The sequence below is a fragment of the Grammomys surdaster genome, unplaced genomic scaffold, assembly GCF_004785775.1.
Source record: "Grammomys surdaster isolate TR1022 unplaced genomic scaffold, NIH_TR_1.0 124903, whole genome shotgun sequence".
Classification (NCBI taxonomy): Eukaryota; Metazoa; Chordata; class Mammalia; order Rodentia; family Muridae; genus Grammomys; species Grammomys surdaster.
The window spans coordinates 187,653-206,526 of NW_021619838.1; the positions used below are offsets into that span (position 1 = coordinate 187,653).

The following is an 18,874-nucleotide window of genomic DNA, read 5'->3' on the forward strand; positions in this document are numbered from 1 at the left end:
GTAAGTTTTTATAGTTTAGGTTCTGTGTTTTCTGCTCATATTTTCCTGAGATTTTAAAAGATGTTATGGTAAGTACCACAACCCTCAGGGTGGCCTGGGGAAGACACAGAAGAGTGGAGGGCTCAGGCAGAGAGGGTGGACATGTCAAGGCTGAGGCTGTCTACAGGGCCTGCTCCAATATTAATAACAAAGTCTGTTCTGTCTTTCTGGACCCAACTACATACTTGGACTGTTTCTGAAGCTTAGATCACAGAGGTGGAGGGCAGGGGCTCAGGATTTACTCAGGAGAGCAGCTGGGGATCCTTGCTTTTGGCCTTTCTATTCTGTGCCACCTCTCAATGTCAGACCTAAGGCCACATGATACACATGCTCTAAGATGGCTTGGTAGAGCTATGAAGAGACCTCAAGTTAGCAGTGTGAGCTTTTGGGCCTGAACACTCATGCCATGAATTTTCCATGGCCAAAGAGTCTATGGATCCTTGAGTGGATGGGCAGAGCTGCAGGAGACAAGTGGGTGGAAGATTGGCTAAAAAGATGAATGTATGCAACATCTGTCTGGGTCACTCCCCAGCTGTGTTTACCTGTTAGTGCCTACCCTTAGGAGAGAAGCAGCATGTTGAGAAGCACCTGCTCCATGGACCTAGGGCAGAAAACAGGTCCAAGACAGATCCAGGGCTCTATCAATACCCCAATCTCTCCAACCCTATGGTCCTTCTTGAGAAGAAGAGGCAGATTAGTATAGGAAGAGAGGGGACTTTGGAGGCATCAAGAGGTAGAACATGTTGCCCCTTGTCCTTGGGCAGAATTCCAATTTGCTTGAATCCCAAATACTAAGTTGGGTCCTGAACTACTCTATGAGCTGAGTTTTCTTCCTAGATTTCTTAAAAAAAAAAAAAATGGTAGGTATTCCAAGATAGTACTGGCTAGACCTGGGAGAGACAAAAATAACCCACAGACTGTCCACTATGAGTCAAAGAGATAACAACCCTTCCCCAGAGCAACAAGAGATCTGAGAGCTCCCTCCCCCGTGAGACGAAAAGCCAGAGACTGAGGTAACAGAGTTGGATCCACCTGGGTTAACCTCCCTGGTACAGGGCTTTAAGATAGGCCCTACATAGGTCTGGTTAGGTAGTACTTAGTATCTACCCATATCTGCTACAGGTGTTGGTGTGCAAGACAGAAGAGCCCAAAGCCAGTGAGAAGGTTTCATGCTCACATTGGAGTAGAAGCCAGAAGTGGACAAGCTGGCAGCTACCTCTGAGCACATGACAGAGTCAAGGAACGTTAAAATTTGCCAGTGCCTAAGAAAGAATCCAGGGCCCTCCTTTTTCCTCCCAGGTTGTCCCAGAGGGAAGGTGAGGCCCTGCCAGGACATGGGACCCCTCCTCAGCTTGTTCTGGATGCTGGCAAGACTGGCAGCCATGCAGGAAGTAGCCTGGTTGCCAGCACAATGGGCCTTTGTTGTGTCTGCCCCACCCAAGGAGGCCTCAGCCTGGCCAGGGCTGAGGGACTGGGGGCTGGGTTCCCTCAGGCCAACCCCACAAAACCAGACTAATGTGGGGGTTTCTGCCACACCCCTCTCAGACTAGTCCTTCCTCTGAGGAGAGACTACAAAGGGGAGCAGCCAGGCCTTTCAGGTCCCTGGAGAGCTTCCTTACTTATTCCCACCCACTATCCCTCTCCTGCTGCCATAGTAACGCTGCCCTGCCCAGCAGGTGGGCCAGACAGAACCTTTGTCTGGTTTCACAGAGATTCTGACACCCAGTGCAGCTGGCAAAAGACTGGCCTGGTGTGTTGTGTGAAATGGCAAGCAAGGCCATAGTAGCTGGCTCATTGTACCCCATACCTACTGACCTTGACAGGTGATTATACAAAATGAGGATTCCTGAGACTTGAAACCTGCCCTGACATGAGTCCTAGGCTTCCTCCCTATGCTTTTTAACATGGTATTTGGTGGACCCTGCTACAGCTCAGACTGCCCATCCTTTTGGGTGCTCAGGACTGACCATCAACACCAACAACTATCAGCAAGGTAGTAGGACTTTTTTTGTTTTAGATGGAAAAGAGATGAACTGTCCTTGGCCTACTGAACCCTACCATGAAGCTGGATCTGGACTTTGATGACCATCCTAGGCTCCCTCTCTTCAAGCAGGAAGCTCTGCATTGGAGTAGCCTGAGGTTATTGATCATTTTGCTCAAAATCCTGTGATGAGATATGGCAACCTTGCCTTCTCTAGACCAGTTGGCTAGCATAGACACAGACAGCTCTGGCCATTTTATTCTATTTAGAAATTAGAAGGATAAGGGAACAATGGATGGTAACTACAGGAGCAAGAAGCCAGTGGGCAACCAGTCCAGACAGCCAAGGAAAATATTTAAAGACAACTTTATTTCTTGAGAACATTCACAGACAGGGTCATCAGACATTCAGTGTAACTTCTGTGAAGGGCCTAGGCCAGAACAGACCAGAGCTCAGCTTCATCCAGACCATTTCCATCTGGGACCAAGAAAGCTAGAGGAACAAATACAGACACTTCTGTGCAGGGCTCCATCTCACCACTCTGGCAGCTCCCTGGTGGAGCCATTTTACTGAGTCTCCTGTGAAAATATTGGTTGCCTCTCTACTTTGAGGCAAAGGGAAAACTCCTATCCAGAGCTTTCTGGGGTTTTGTGGAAAGTGCTGACTCCCTGGCAATGGATATGAATAGGAACTGTGAGGGCAAGAGATTCTCTGCTACAAGCAAGGAAGAGACCTGAGCTTACAGTTTGAGAGAGTTCCTTCTTTCTGATGCTTAGCCTATATTGAACAGCAACCTCTGCCATGCAAGAGAGAGAAAGAGTGGGAGGTTACACTAGATCTTCAGCATTCTGACCTAGGACTGACTGCATCTCTCTGTTCATCTTGGTAGCACACAGCTCTTGATGACAGTGGAAAAAACAGTTTATCTAGGATCCCACCTAGAGATAGGGTCAGATGCCTGTGTGTGTAAGCAGGAACTGGGTGAGCCTCTCAGATCGTCTTCTTCTCATCCAGGCTCAGTTCTTTCAATATCATCTGAAGATACCTGTGTTCATGTGACATTTAGGGTGCTTACCTATCCTGTGCCAACTTGAGACAAAGGGATATGTACCTGTTAGGCTCTCCCAAGACATGACACGGAAATGTCCTCAATAGACTTTAACTGGAGCATCTGAGCAGAGATTAGAGCTTTTAGAGTTGGGTCCATTATAAAATGGGGCTCAGGACTGTGCCCATAGACACAGAAGGGGCCTTCAGGTATAAATGCAGTCAGTATATGTACTCTTTCACTGAGTCTGGGCAGTATAGCATTCCCTGTATCAGAGAATGTGTAGACAAAGGAATGGCTGGACATAAATGTATCACAGATGCATTGGACAGGGAGACAGAGTCCTCCACAGGCTGCTATGTTCCTGCCAGAAGCTCCTGGGGAAGAATCTCCTCCACCTTGGCAAGGAGTTCCTCTGCTGTCAAGTTCATCTCCCCAGGAAAAAACCCAGTTAGGGCAGAAAGTGTCTGAAGACCCTATTCTTCCTTCCAGAGCATAGAGCTAGTCCCAGTCACTCTGTGCCCTTAGACCTTGACCTTTATGTCAAGAATCTCTTATGGCTAATATGCTAACCTCTTCTCTAGTACTTTGGTACTTTGCAGATAGTTACAGACATCAAAACTAAGCTATGTAGACATAGGTCTGAGGATCTCTACCTAAGGGTCCTGTCTGCCCTGCCCCCTATATCCTAGGGTTCTGTAGATAGTGGCTGCCCTTATCCTTGGGAAGTATCTACAACCTCAGCCCACCTCACCAGGCTAGTCTTAAATGACTGAGAGTCTCACTAAGCAAGGACAGGTCACCATGAGCCAGGAAGTTAGCTAGAAACAGCTCTCTTGTTCCTGTGTCTGTTGGCAACATCCTTAGGTTTGGGGTCAGAAGGAAATACTTCAGTCTTCCCAGAACTGAGGTGACCAGTATCCAGGGGTATATTGATCTCATTCTTGTTCCCCAAACACAAATACTCTGAGTGAACATCAGGGTGAGTTGAGGGTCTGATAATCGAGAAAAGACAGCCTGAATATGTGGGTTTTAGGAAGTCAGAGTTCACTTACACTGTATGGACAGCTTTTCTAGGATGGGAGAGGAATGTAGACCAGGCTGTGACATCCCTTACCCCCAGCATGACCCTTTGGTTCAAGGAGGCTGAGCTCAAGTGAGGCGTGAACTAGAGCGTCTAGGGCAGGCAGTAGACTGAGAACCACCAGTGTAAGTGACTAGTCTAGTCAACTGAATAGATGCCCTAACTCCAGCATTTGGTGCTGGCAATTACTACCTGATTTAGGCTACCTTTCCTGGCCACATTATCCCTGGAAGAAAGTTTGCACCTGAAGGTTGTACACAGGACAGAGCCACTAGGCCTTTCAATGCTCCCTCCACTCTTAGGCATAGAGGGATACCAAGTGTTAGGGCTCAGGAGACAGGACTTTCATAATTAGGAGTTTCCAGCAGAGCTGTTGAGTTCGTTATGGAAAATAGTTGGGCCTCCTGGGATCTTTCTTCTGGTTTGGCTAATTGCTGGGGTCGTTTGTCATTTCATTATAGGTCCTTCCCCTGGGAGGCTAAGAAACAAACATGTCTGGTGGAGTCATGGGGAACACTTAGAAAGGGATGCAATGGTTTCATCCCTAGGCACTCTAGGGCCATACCTTCCCAGTCCCAGGACCAGAGACCATATGTCCTTCCAAGCCCTAACAAGAAACCTTGCACCACTAGTCTGATTCTTTTTGTTACTGGTTTTTTGTTTTGTTTTGCTTTGTTTGACAGGGTTTCCTCTCTATAGCCTTAGCTCCTGAAATTTACTTTGTAGATCAGGCTGGTCTTGAACACAAGGAATGCACCTGGAGTCCTGAGGTTAAAGGCGAACACCATTATGCCTTGCTTTAGACTAAGAACTCTAGACTAAGAACTCTATAGTCCTATCCAAATTAGGGTTCTTAGGGCTATAGTAAGCTTTGTGCCAGGTTAGTCCTATTTCAAAGAAAGCCCCAGTAACACCTATGACCCCAGTATTTGTGTCTTCTGTGGAGTTCTAAGGCAATCTGCTTATCGAGAGGGGCTAGGAGAATGCAGTTTCTTCAAGCTCTGGTCAGTAGACGCTGAGATCCAGACAGAGGTAGTAGCCACAGTTGTGGGCTGGGGCCTGAGAGGTCCGGTGCATATATACAATATATGACCCCACTTTTCCCCTTCTAAGACAGCCTGCCCTGCACTTGGATCTGGAAAGGAGCTGCTGCCTACAGCTGCTCTCGTGGACTGGGCCTAGGTGATTAGCTGCCCATGCACCACGTCCCACAGGGGCCTCCCTACCCTGGTTTTTGTTCAACCTGGGCTTGGCGGGCAAGGTTGGGGGAGGAATGTGTGGGCCTACTGCCCCCTTGCCTGCGTCACCAGAGCTGCCTCCCTCTTAGCCTATCAGAGCCCCGGGGGACACACCTGTTGGGGGCCAGGAGCAGAGATTGGCTGGCAGGCAATAGACACCTGCATTGGGCGGGGTGAGTAGCTACATGTAAGGCGAGCCCGGGCCACACTGTCCTTCCCCTTCCTGGCTGTGAGCAGTTTCTTTCCTCCTTATTGTCCCCGAGTTGTCGACCAGTGCCAGTTCACCGTGCACCTTAGTTTTCTTTGTGTTTGAGACTCACCTGGAGGGGAGACAGTCATTCTTTCCTGTGACTCCCCAGCTACAACGCCTGAGGCTGAATCCTGGCTGAGGGAAAGTTTGGGTTGATGCCAAGGCGGGTCGTCCAGTCCTATCCACCACTGCTGACAGGTATATGGGGGTGATGGATGCCCAGGCCTCTCCATATCCTTTATAAACCTGAGTTTACACCCCACCTACTTGGTTTTAGACACAGGCACAGTGCTGCCTCGATACTGGGGGTGGAGCAGCTTGCAGCTCTGCACAGCAGTGGAGGATCCTGTCAGGAACCTGTTGGGGCAGGTAGGGGCAGGCAGGCGGGAGGCCAGACAGGCCTAAGAATACCACTCTGTAGGGAGAGGCTGGAGGGCCCCTATGTGTTTGACATGGAGTAGGACGAATGTTGGTGACAGACTTGCGATTGCAGGTCAGCCTCTTGTCTAGTAAACTGTGTATTGGTGGAAGCAGAGCAGAACGGGTCTTCCTTTTTAAAGAAGAAAGTGGCTCCTTCAACTGTGCTACAGCTGGGATTCAGATGTGGAGCCATCTTGGGCTAGGCTTGGGAGCTTCCAGGGGTCCACAGGCGGCATCTTTAGATCAGGTGGGTTCAAGCACCTGGAGAGCAGAAAGCAGACTCCTGCCATTCCCGGAAATACAGCCTTCTGGAAAGTTCTTTCTTAAAGCAGCCACTGCTGTTCCTGAGATCCTTTTTCCACCACGGAAGGCTGCTGCCTCAGAGGTGGGTGCAGGGAAGGGTGCGGCCGGCGGGCATGAAGACCTCATCTCTGTTGGTGGGTTTCTGTGCTGGGAAGGGCTTGCTTTTACCAGCAGCCATTGCCCAGAGTGACCTGTGGTCAGAGGTTGCCTGAGACCTTTAGGTTGGTGACAATGTGAAATCAGAATTATTCAGTCTTGCATTCTGGCTTTTTCTCACTGTTCATTTCTGAGGAGTTAACAAAGCCAGAACCACACTGGAGAAGACAGAACAGGTTCCTCAAACCATTACTCCAGATCAGGGCCAAAGTCCGTTTGAAAGTTTTCTTTTTCCTTTACATGCCAAATAGCACAGCAGCCATGAATAGCCAGCTATATAAATGTCTGGTTTGAGGAACATCTAGCCTGTGCTATGGCGTCCAGGCATGCTCAGCCTTGAGTTTGTACCCAGATGGCCAACTCTCTGAGTTTAAACTTAGGAGCTGATAATGTTGAAGGAAAGTAAAGTTATTTTTCTTTAAGCATAATATAGAGTATGTTGTTTCATTGTTCTTGAACAAAATTCATAGGATGAAGAGTGCAGTGTTTTGATTAATATGTGGTGACTATTTTAAGCCTTTTTAAGGCTGAGCATCCGGGAAAGTAGTTTAGCTTTGTTTTGTTTTTCTGGTAACCTAGATAAAAACGTTGGGCCAATTGGCAGATTGTTGAATTAAACAAAATGTTTTGCATTTATGAAAATGCAAATGAGCCATAAAATATGGATATAGTCCATTGTTAATTTTTCAGACATCTTGGTAATTTGCAAATGCTTTATTTGCAAAATCAATTGTCAGGATGTTCTTAGTGTGTTTAGGATCAGGTAAAATGGCCTAAGGAAGTTCCCCAGTCCCAGGAGGCTGGTACTCAGAGGTGCAGTGGACCCGGAGGGTGTGCTATACAACCAAAGGGCTGAGGGACAATGCTGACCGCTGTGTGGATGAAATGGCGGCTTTGCCTTGAAGACACGTAGTTCCAACAGACACTAAGAAGTAGCCTGAGTGTAGACAAGTCTTTCCTGCCCCCGCCCCCCACAGCCGCTGGCGTCTAAGTTTGGCTGATCTGCTGTAGGAGAGGTTGAATTTCAGAGCTTTGTTCTCTGGTCTCACCATTGATTAAGGCCTGTTGGGCAAGTTAACCAGAGACTCACTTTTTCACACTGGAATTGCATTCCTCTGCCACAAATCCCCAACCTTCTCTGTTCTTGCAGGTGAGGATCAAGGCACTCTGGAAAGGGGGAGGGTGCTTGCTGCAGAGGAGCGTTGGGGGCCCTCGGCTTCTGGATCCATTCCTCAGTTTTCCTAATCTAAGCCTAGTAGATGCAGATAATTAACTAGCTGTGGAAACCATGACATGAACCGCACTTTCAGGTACAGCTGACCAGGTGGGCACCACATAGGCTCCAAATAGAACCTCTGCTTTGTGTTTCATTTCTTGACCTATGGCTGCAATTCTGTCATGTTCTTGACTCTCCCTTACCACTGTGCTGGATAAAGCAGTGTTTCCCCCGAATCCACAGTGCTTTGGCATTAAGACACCCGTTCTCAACTCATGACTTTTAGAATCTCTTCACCCTTTAAGTTTTGCTGGAGGACCTACAGAATCTGCATTTTGAAGGTTGTCCTACATACATGCATGCATACAAACACACACACACATGTAACATGCATGCTCGCAGACATGCAGACACACACAGAGACACACATACACATGTACTGCTATCTGGGCACCTGCCCCTGTATCTCTCAGTCTGCTAGGCAAGAACAGGATTCAGTATAGAGAGAGTGATCTGACCTTTTGGCTTATGGCCTGGCCAGCTTTGTACTTAGCAGGGTCTCCTAGCCTTCCATGTTCCCTAAGAAGTGCTCACTCTGAGTAGCCAAGGATTCAGGGACATCAGGCTCATCATTAGATACCATTCTGTCTTCCCTGTGTCTTTGACACAACCAGAAGGGAAAAAAACAACATCCTTGGTGCTTATCCTCATCCAGCTCCCACTCTGTTTGTGGCTCTGAAGCCATAAGGATAACTGAAATTCCACTTTGTTCTCAAATAGAAGCCTTAGTCTTCCAAAACAAAACAAAACAAAAACAAAAAAACGAAAAAGAAAGAAAGAAAGAAAAAGGAAGAAAAGTCCTTTTTGAAGCACTGATTTTATTGGTCTGATAGGATAGAGCTAAAAAAGCTCAGAGAAAGGAAAGTCTGTCTGGCAGGTATTTGAGGGCATAGGGAAACGTGCAGGGGAAAGACAAAGAGTTAGGACAGTTACTAAAACCCTAAGCTCCTATAGAGTGTCCATCCCCATCTGCTAGGTCTGTGCTCAGGTCAGGTCCTCTGAGAAATGTTGGCTATGGGAGAGAGGCTGGAGAACCAGCAGCTGCCTGGAGGCAGTAAGACCTTTGTTGTGATCCAAGGAAGTCAGTACAGGGCTTGAGCTGCCTGTATTGCCTCTGTGATAGAAGATACCAGAAAAACATGAGAAGAAATACTTGTGTAAAGACAGAAATGAGATGAGGGGCATACTGAGTCTCTTTCAGTTCCCAGTATCCCTGGGGCAGGTGCTCAGTTTCTTGGCTCTGTGTGAGGACTACAGGCTATATCCTTAGCAACAAGAGGATCAAAGAGTACTCCTATTCTAAACACCCATATGCAGATGTGGCTTGGTAACGCAGGTCTATGGGTATGTGATTATTGTACTTCTGTTGGGGGCTGCTGTTCCCATATGCTTGAAGTATCAGATCCCAAACCACCAAACAATAAATCCCACTACCTGGCCCCTCATCCCAGTATCCTTCTTGGGCCCTGAAAAAGGCGTGAGGGGGCTGGGCAGGAAAATAGACTTGAATAGTATCCTGGAGACAGAGGCCCATTGAGTGAGCCTCATCAACCTTAAATATACTGTGGACCCTAATGGGACTGGGCCTGTTGTCTAGGCTATTCTGTAGTGAATATACTTAAATGTAGGACCTATCCATGACCTGATTCTGACCTGGCCATTGGTCACATGGAACTCTACATAGCCTGCCTCCCAGGGCTCTCCAAGTTCTCAGCTAGGCCCCAAGCCTTCAGGCCAGGTTTGCTGAGCAGGGGAGCATATCTATAGCTGTGGGTGCTAAGCCTGTCCTCTGGGCCTCATAGAGAGGCAAACAGAGGCCTCAGGGTCCATGAGACCCCCATCTTAATTATTTTCCATCCAATTTCCAAAAGAAAAGTTGATTTTACTTCAAGCTGTTGAGCTCCCCGCTACCTATCTTTGGAGATGAGAGATGCTATAGGGTCTGCCCTCCAGAATGAAGGGCTTTCTGCTATTGTCCTGAGGGTGCCTTCCTTCTTCAGTGTTTTGGGGATTAGGATACTTAGGTATCTGAGCCCTGCCCATGGAATCTTCAACTCCCTGCTAGGCGGCCTCCATATCCTACTTGGGCAGCCGTGGCCATCTTACTGGGCAGCATTGGATAGTGTCTGATCTCTAATACTGCCTGGTAATGATGACGGCGGAGCCCTGCATGCAGCAATGGAGCCGCCTCCTGATCCCAGCCTCCAGGGTCTCTAGTTCTACATCTCACCTACCCTATCTAAGGTAGGGCAGAAAGTTACCCTTGGGGATGGGGGTGGGGAGCTTTAGGGAAAGCGCCCCCAAATCAGGCACCTCTGAGGGCTTCTCTGTATCCCAGGATGAGGGGTTTCTACTGCTGCCCTGGAGGTGCTCCCTCCCAATGCCCTGGGGATTAGAACACTCAGGTACCTGAGTCCTGGCTACGACACCCAGGCAGGTGCTGCCACCACACCTAGCAGGTGTGGGCTGGGTGGAACTGCAACTAAGTCTCAGCCTGGGCTCAGAGGGCCTCATGCCAAAAACTGCCTCACCCAGATCTAGGAGCTGTGTACTAACTGACCCCTTAGTGGGGCTACTCAAGCCTGGGATGCCTTACCTTCCTGCATCAAGTGGCCATTGATCTATAGACTAACAGCACCTCCAGCATGTGCACTGAGCCAATGTGCCACAGTCCCCTTGCTTTCGACAAAGCAGACAGTATGAGTCAGGGTCAGCCTCTCTGCTGGCTTATTAGAATGCATATACAGTCTCTGGCTGTTTATGACATCAGGTCTCCACTGGGCCTCCCTGAGGGTAGAAACTACATATCCTTTCCTGTGTCTTCCTGCCAAAGCATACCTGGGCTTCTGTGGGCATCTTACCGGACAGTGCTGGATTTCTTGGCTTGACTCTAACACTGTCTGGTAACGATGTTCAAAGGTGACCCACCATTCGCCGATACACACTTGTCCTAGCTCCTGGACCCCAGGTAGGCCAAGGCTGTGGATGTGCTGGGCTTGCAGAGGGCCTGTCTCAGCTCTACAGCTCAGCAGTCAGTGGGGGCTAGACTTTATCTGAGGTGGGAAACCTTGTCTATTCATGCTGGAACAAGAATGGTTTCACCATGCCAGGGGTACTGGGGTTGAGGCAGCTTGTCACTCATTCCCAGAGCAGCAATGCCCACCTTTGCCAACTCCCCTGTTGGCTAGATTTGGGGGTTCACTGATTCCTAGAGAGACTGTGAGGGTTAGTGAAGATGCTGGGTTAGGTAAGGAGACATGGTAGATAGCACTGTTAGCATAAGGACTATTATTATCAGTGCCTATGAGACCAATGGGCAAGGGTGGGTTCAGGGACCTGAGCATGGTATACAGAATCATGATGTCATCTGCTGTTTTCTAATTAAGGACAAAGAATCTCCCTTCCCAATCGTACAGAATAGGAACTTTGCTCCAAACCAGAATCTAAGATTACTTCTTATCTTCCTTTACTTGAAGCCAGAGTACAGGGCCAGGGAGCCCCACCCAGCATCAGCCTAGATGGCTCTTCCTGGGGAAGGAGTCTGTTCCTGTCTTTAATGTTACTCATTAAGCTGACAGCCATTCAGAAAACCAAGACTTCCACACTAGAGGAACAGGCAACTGAGCTGGGGCCTAGTAAGAAAGTCCTTAGAGTAGCCCCAGGTCCTAGAATGGCGAACCCCAAGAATGGCCCTTAGACCAGAGCAGGCAGGAATCCAACCCCTGCCTTCCCTCCACAGGTATCAAATCAGGATTAACTGCCCAGATGGGGAGACCCTTGTACAATGCATTGCCTGCTGATGGATGTCTTACCAGACATGGTTAGATCTCGATGCATCTGTCTAATACTGTCTGGTAATGCCGTCCATCCACGGCCTTATCACCGCTGGAGACAACATCCTCACCACCTCATGGACACTGGGTAGAGACAAGGCCTTCTAGGGCAGAGGCCATCAAGCCCTCTATCCAAACAAATCACAGTTTAAATCTACAGGGAGTTAGTGTTAACTTTCTGTTAGAGCCACAGCAGATAGAGGTCTCTGTATCTGTCCTTTTTAGGAATAGTCAGTGGAGCTGTTGCAGTGCTATTGCCCCCCCCCCATAGCCCACTGGACTCTACACAGAGGGACCTCAAGCTGTAGACAGCTGTCACCTGAAGATTCTGTAGCTCCTGTGCTATCAACATTGGTATGGGACAAGAGGCGATCTAAAACCTTGGTCCTTAGTCTCCTCCCCAAAATTCTCAGGTCATGGGCCGAAAGAGAATAAAAACAGATCTAACCACTGTGCCCAAACCCAGAGTGAAAAACAGGTATATGGGTTTCAGGGACAGGGGTACTGCCAAGGTGCCAGACCAGGTGATAGTGACTAATACCCAGGAATATGTAGAAGGTTGCATAGCTTTGCATTGTCAGCCTGCTCATGAGCTCTTTCTAATGCATCCCACCTTTGGTTCTTAGGATCAGAGAGCCATCCTTCAATCTAACTCTGGATGCTGAATAGCCCAGTCTTAAAGACCTCCCACCCCCATGTCCCTGAGAATTTTCAAAAGGCTGTTTCTAAAACTGTCACTCTAGAATGATTCCCAACTCTTACATCATTTGCTGTATGAGGAGTATAAGTTTTGCTGTAATAAGAACTAGAAGTGAACCTCTTAGACCCCATAAGCTGTTTACTTCAGTACCTGGACTCCTGCAAACTTCATGTTGGTCAATACAGCCTAAGCCCAGGAGAGCCAAGTTCTACCTCACCCACTGCCCTCTGGAGGGAACCCAACATTCCCTGACAGGTTTCTTAGTCCTGATCAGGCCACTCCCTCCAAAGAACCATTATAAGGAGACTGGACTTCATCTCCCACAGAAACCTGCTGTGCCCCAAGTGAGTAACTGAACCTTACATTTGAAATTCTATCTATGTGACTGAGGGCTTTGTCTGCCCATTGTGCACTCTATAATAGGAGGTCTCCTTATTGTCATCTCTTCAAGCATTGTAAATAAAATGCAGACAAAAAAATCTCTGTAAGGCAATAAATTGTGTGATTTGTGAAATTGTACTTTGGTCACCTCATTTTAACCACACAAAACATTAACAAGCAGCTTTGCAAGGGATCAAGCTGAGAACACAGGGATTCCCATGATCTGTGCTCCCACCAGATAGAAGACCTATGGAAGAGAGACATGGGGCTCATTGTACCCAGCCAGTCACCACATAAACTGGCTCTGGTATGCAATATGTACTCTAGAACATACCAAGGACAAGTAATCCATGAAAATCGGGGCTCCAGTCTCAGCCAAGAGTCAGCATTGGAGTGAGAATTGGGTAGTTTGTGCAGGAACCAAGCCCAGGGTATTATGAATGTAAAAGCAGTCACCCCACTCCTGAGCAACATTCCCAGCTCCTGGAATATGAATTGGAAATGTCCTTCACACCCAGGATCAGAGACTGCTGGCTACTTATCCAGAGCCTCTCCAGGGTTAGGTGTACTACCTGTCCAGGCCTGGAGACTATAAGCTCAATACAGGGCTTAGTAGAAGTACTATGTGCCCCAGCCCACTGCAGTCTCATTGTACTGCTAGTCTAAAGCAGAGATGTCTCTTGAGCCAGCACTGGACTTACCACAAAGACCCCTACCCTCAGCACAGCATACGAAGGGCAGATCAATGTCGATAAGCAGTCTCACAAATAGAGAAGGACAGCCTATGCGGCATTCCTATCCCCACAGGACTCTGGGCATATCTGAGAGATGGTGCTCCTCAAGACATGCCAAGCACAAGCTCTCACACTGGCAGCTTAGACAAGGGAAGAGACCTCAAGGGAGGAGCCACATAAGTGACTGGGCATGCCTAGGCTCTAAGGGGATGCTAGAGCTCCTTAACATGGGCAGAACCACAAAAGAACCTAAGATGAGATTTAGAGGGTAGCTGAAGACAACAGTTGTTTCCCAGAATTTCCAAGATATGTCCCTAGAAAGGGAGTCCTCATGTATCCTCTTAGTTCACAGCCACATACCCTTATCTCTGCTTCCCGCTGAGGAGGTCATCAGTTATTGGGTTTGGAGTATACCTGGTTGATACAAGATGACTGCACCCAAGATTCTAACTCCGTCATATCTGTAGATCTCTATTTTTTTTTTTTGGTTGTTTTTTTTTTTGTTTTTCGAGACAGGGTTTCTCTGTATAGCCCTGACTGTCCTGGAACTCACTCTGTAGACCAGGCTGGCCTCGAACTCAGAAATCCACCTGCCTCTGCCTCCCAAGTGCTGGGATTAAAGGCGTGCGCCACCACTGCCCGGCTAGATCTCTATTTTTATATGTATATTTTTTTCTGTTTTTTTTTTTTCGAGACAGGGTTTCTCTGTGTAGTTCTGGCTGTCCTGGAACTCACTCTGTAGACCAGGCTGACCTCAAACTCAGAAATCCGTCAGCCTCTGCCTCCCAAGTGATCTCTATTTTTAAAAAGGCACAGTCATGGACTCCAGGACTCATGATATGGTCCTGAGTTTTGGAAGCACCATGTAGCCCTTATCAAGGTCTTGTGATCCTTACAAGGTTCTGAAAGATGACAAGGATATGAAGTTCATATGGCTGAAAACTTGGGGTCAGAAGCAGGAGTTACATCAGATCCCAAGGACCCCAGCAGAAAACTACAAATTGGCATCAAAGCCACTTTGAGCCATACTTGGTGTCAGATCCTAGATCTTTAGGTCTGGATAAAGGAGTCCCTGTGAATACTCAAAATCTTCATGGGAGGATGGAAGAAGTAAGGCTATGCCCCAGGTTCAGATAGGGAGTGTGTACAAGACCCTTACTCAGTCACAGCATCCTCCCAGACTCCTCAGATCAATTTGACCTATATTCTCCACCTCTTGCTTTGCCCAACTTCTGTAAGGCTGCCCCTCAGCTCACACAGTGGCACCTTTCACCATCCACCTAAAACTCTTGTTTACCTTTGGGCAGCTGCTGAATCATAGTTCCCCTAGTAATAGTTGCCTGGAGACAGTTGCCAGGTCACCACTGTTGTATCCCAGCAGAGGGTTCCTAAGACCTTGCAGAGCAGGTAAGAGAGACTAGCTGGTTACCAGCTGAGGGTCCTGACTAGGACTGAGACTGAGTCCTTGCCCTCCTGTGCCTCATTTTTGACCCTTTTTGGAGGTAGATAAACAGGAGAGGACTGGGCAGAGACTGGACAGCTTGGCTGAGCTCAGCCCTCTGCCAAGGCCACTCTCCAAACCCAAGTGTCTCAGCCAAGAAAGGAGTGTCTTATGGGGTGGGATTGTTCCATGTGGACAACTCAAGTTCTGGGGAGGGCTGGGATCCCTTAGAAGGAGCTCTTTGCCTAGAGCCATGTCTGTCTCCCCCCAGAACTGACCCCTCAGAAGGGCCACCTCCTGAGATCCACAGAGAACGCATCCCCAGACAGTGAGCGCAGCTTGGGAGGCACCAGCCCTTCAAAAAATGTCAGCACCTTCTCAGAGCTCTGTATTGCCAAACGTGTGTGTGTCTGGAGAAAACTTCAGCAGAACACTGACGTGGTCATTTTCTTGGCCATCTTCTTCAGGTTTAAACGCATCTGCTCATTGTACCGGGGTGTGATTTCCTGCCGGTCTTTTTATCTGACCAGGTAAAAATGTTTATTTTAAATTCATTATAAAGACTTCAGGCTTCTGTCTGGCTCCTCGCCTGGAGCTTTTCCTCAACTTTTTTGTAATATCATGACTCATAACCACACAATTTGCTTCAATATCAGACAACTTGCTTCCTGAAATAGTAACTGAAACTTTTACTGTAAAATTTGCTTTCTGGATTCTGGGTCTCATCCTCAGAGAGACCCTGAAATATGCTTCCTAGATAAGGGCAGCATCTGGTAGCTTCCAAGTGTAGATGCTGTGTTCCAGTCCTTACTCTCTTGGGTAGATATATCCCTACTCATTAAGTGTTCTATGAAGTTTTTGTTATTTTGTGTGTGGGGGGTTCTTTTTTTTTTTTTTAATTTTTTGAGGGAGGGCTTCATGTAGCTCAGGCTGGTTGCCAACTTAGTCAAAGATTACCTTGAATTTCTGATCCTCCTCAAGTATGGGGATTATAAGTATGCAATACCATTCCTGGTACAGGGAGTCAGATCTGGGGCTTTATATATGCTATGTAGCACTGTATCAACTGAAATACATCTTGAGCTCTTGCTATTTTTTTTTTTATTCATTAGGGTCTCTCTATGTAGCCTTGACTGGCTTCAGGCTTTTGGTAATCTCTTGTTTTCTGCCTCCCAAGTACTGGGATTACAGGCTTGTGTCACCACACCTAGCTTAGTTTTAGTAAATATATGTGACAAGGAATAATTCATAGCTGAATTCAATGTTAAAATAACAAGAATATGAAGCTAAGAAAGTGATTGCACAATCACACACCCACACCTACACTCCTGCCCAATTTAAAAGCTTCTATCTCAGCCTCCTCCTGGGAGCCTTTCTTTTCTCAGTGGAACGGGATCTCCAGGCACTCCTGTCCTCTACAGAGGTATGAGTTTCTTGTTCCCAGGATTTCTCTCCATCCTACAGAAATTTTGGGATTTTTTTTTCTTCTCCTGTTGATTCGGTGGGTGTAGAATTGCTAGACATACATAGTGCCTGAATGGCTTGACTCTCTCATGATTGCTGTATTTGGCCTTTCTTTGCTGTCAGTCTATCCATGGACCTGTCTTCCTTCTTAGATCTGACTTGCTCCTATCCAAAGGCCTCAGCTTGTCTTTCCTTCTCAGTGACAGGGTCTATGTGGCATCTCTTCACTCACCCCTACCAAACAAACTGTTTTTTCTTCCCTTGATGTGAGGCACAAACTTTTGTCTAGGAATTAATTTTAAGTGCCCTAAAATGTTCCAAAGATGGCAAATAGAGAAAAAGGATAATATCTGGGGCAGGATGCTAAGGGAAGAAGAGTTGATGGTAGCTATAGACAGGTTGTGTTAGTAGATCCTGGGCTGAGTACTTGAGTAGCCATAAATTGATAGGACCTTTGTTTGGGGCTTGGAGCCTCTTTGACCTTCAAGTCTGCAGATGTGCACCCTACCAGCAGCAAGACTGATGGGCAACCTCTTTGCAGCAGACACAGAGGCCACACTCGTCGAGGCCAGGACAGTCTTGGCCGAAGAAAACTCACTAGGCAGAGACGGGATGCAAAGATGGCCTTACACCCACAGGCCGGAAGGCCTCATGGCCATCACAGAGATGGAAGTGAGGCACAAGCTGAAGCTAAAGCCCAGGATATGGGGAGGCTTCCTTCCCCAAGCAGGGTGGGTGCAGCTGTCTGTCCCATCCAAGGGCTGGGACATCCGGCTGCTCGAAGACCCAGAAGGGGTGTAGGGACTACATCTGCCTCAAGGGTTCCTCGCCCTGGTGCCCTTATGCCTGCAACACGCAACCGTCCAAGATTCATCCACTGCCGGGGTCAGCCCCCTCGGACCCATGTCAGCTCCAAGAGACCCAAACGGTCCAGGATCCATCAATGCCACACTAAGGTGCCAGGTGAATGCAGAGGGGCCGTGGGACTGTTACACATTCCCTCAAGTCAGGGCCTCCAGGGACAGCATCTCAGTGGGAAGAGATTAGGCTCACACTAGATCATGCCATCCATCCATCCATCCAAGCAGGCCCTGAGAGAAGCTAACAAGGGTCCACATACTAGGGACACCATGTTCAAGAACCTGTAAGCTTTACCTGTCCGTGCCATCACAGTGGGCATTTACTACCCCAATCCCATTTAGTGCAGTTTCTCATCTCTGCTGGTTGACCATAGACTCTTGAGTCACCCATGATGTCATCATAGACATTGTGACTCCTACTCTCTGGAGACATCCCCACATCATGTTTGTATGGGCTCCTGTCTCACACTCTAGCCCACTCCCTGCATGGAGCCTTTCCTACTGGTAAGGAGGGTGGAGGTGGGGCCACCCTCTTCCCTCCCAATGTAGTCTCCACACTACGTGGACTCTGCCTGATTTAAGGCTGGTAATGTCTCCTTTCTCGGGTGTAATGACCCTCAGGCCTCCTGGTCAGGTCTGTGTTGAGCTGAAGAAAGGTCCAGAGGGGCTGGGTTAGTTCCCAGCAGTTGCTGGCATTGGCTGGGCTCAGGCAGATTGAATGGGTACCTGCCAGTTCCCCACCTGACACCACTGATCTCCAGGCTGGACCCATGAGAAACGGATGGGGAGCAGTGTCGAGGAAGGGCTCCGGCCTGAGCTAAGTCAGCTGGACCAAGATGCAGGTGGGGCTTCTGGCAGCTGGGAGAGGCAGGAAAACCCCTACTGAGCTAGAAACCAGGGGCCTCTGATCACTCACCTACCCACAGACGACCTGGAGGAAGAAGAAGCTGCCAGACTCCCAGTGACCTCCCCAGACGGGCTCCTGATGGAAGGAGATAAGCAGCCCATTCCTAGTCAGGGCCCTTTCTTCTACATCGGAGGCACCAATGGAGCATCAATGTGAGTGGATTTTGAGCAGCCTGGTCTGTATTCTCACCCCTGTCTTGGATCTGGCCCAAGATGTTGCTATAGGCAGCCATTCCTGCCATGCTTCTTCAGGGAACCCTAAGTGCCCCCAGTTACTGCTGCCTTATACCCTATAGAATCAGCAACTACTGTGAGAGCAAGGGCTGGCAACGCACTCAGGACAGCCACTGTGAAGACTACAAGCTAAAGTGGTGTGAGATCAAGTGCAGGGACAACTACTGCAGCTTCCGGGAAGGTAGGCGACATCACTGAGGAGAGGGGATGTGGCACAGCCTTAAGGTGCCATGCACATATCCCTTTTTGTCTCACCAGGCCAGCAGTTGCTGTTCCAGCTCCCCAACAACAAACTGCTTACCACCAAGATCGGGTTGCTCAGTGCTCTTCGGGAGCATGCACGCACTTTGAGCAAAGCCAGACTGCTGCCCAGTACCCAAGCCAAGTGAGCCCACTCTGCCAGACCCAGAAGCACACCCACTTCTACCTCCATCTGTCCCTTAGGGCCATTCCCCCCCATAAACTCCCCACTCCCTCTGCAGCTCCTCAGCATTCACTATCCTACCCAAGATGTGGGTCAATTATT

General features: G+C 48.4%; 1 protein-coding gene across 2 annotated transcripts in view; it reads left to right on the top strand.

The window, feature by feature from the left end:
* The window catches only part of Ttll10 (tubulin tyrosine ligase like 10), a 44,212-nt gene that overhangs the window by 19,394 nt on the left and 5,944 nt on the right, over positions 1 to 18,874 (top strand). The window contains exons 1-6 of one of the 2 annotated variants that reach the window (XM_028784849.1): positions 15,195 to 15,250; positions 15,352 to 15,414; positions 17,970 to 18,050; positions 18,135 to 18,267; positions 18,411 to 18,529; positions 18,607 to 18,733. In XM_028784849.1, the coding sequence (XP_028640682.1) occupies positions 17,990 to 18,050; positions 18,135 to 18,267; positions 18,411 to 18,529; positions 18,607 to 18,733 (440 nt within the window). In that variant the 5' untranslated portion in view covers positions 15,195 to 15,250; positions 15,352 to 15,414; positions 17,970 to 17,989. Of the gene's footprint in view, positions 1 to 15,194; positions 15,251 to 15,351; positions 15,415 to 17,969; positions 18,051 to 18,134; positions 18,268 to 18,410; positions 18,530 to 18,606; positions 18,734 to 18,874 lie in introns of those variants that run through there. The other variant, XM_028784850.1, reaches the window with a different exon arrangement.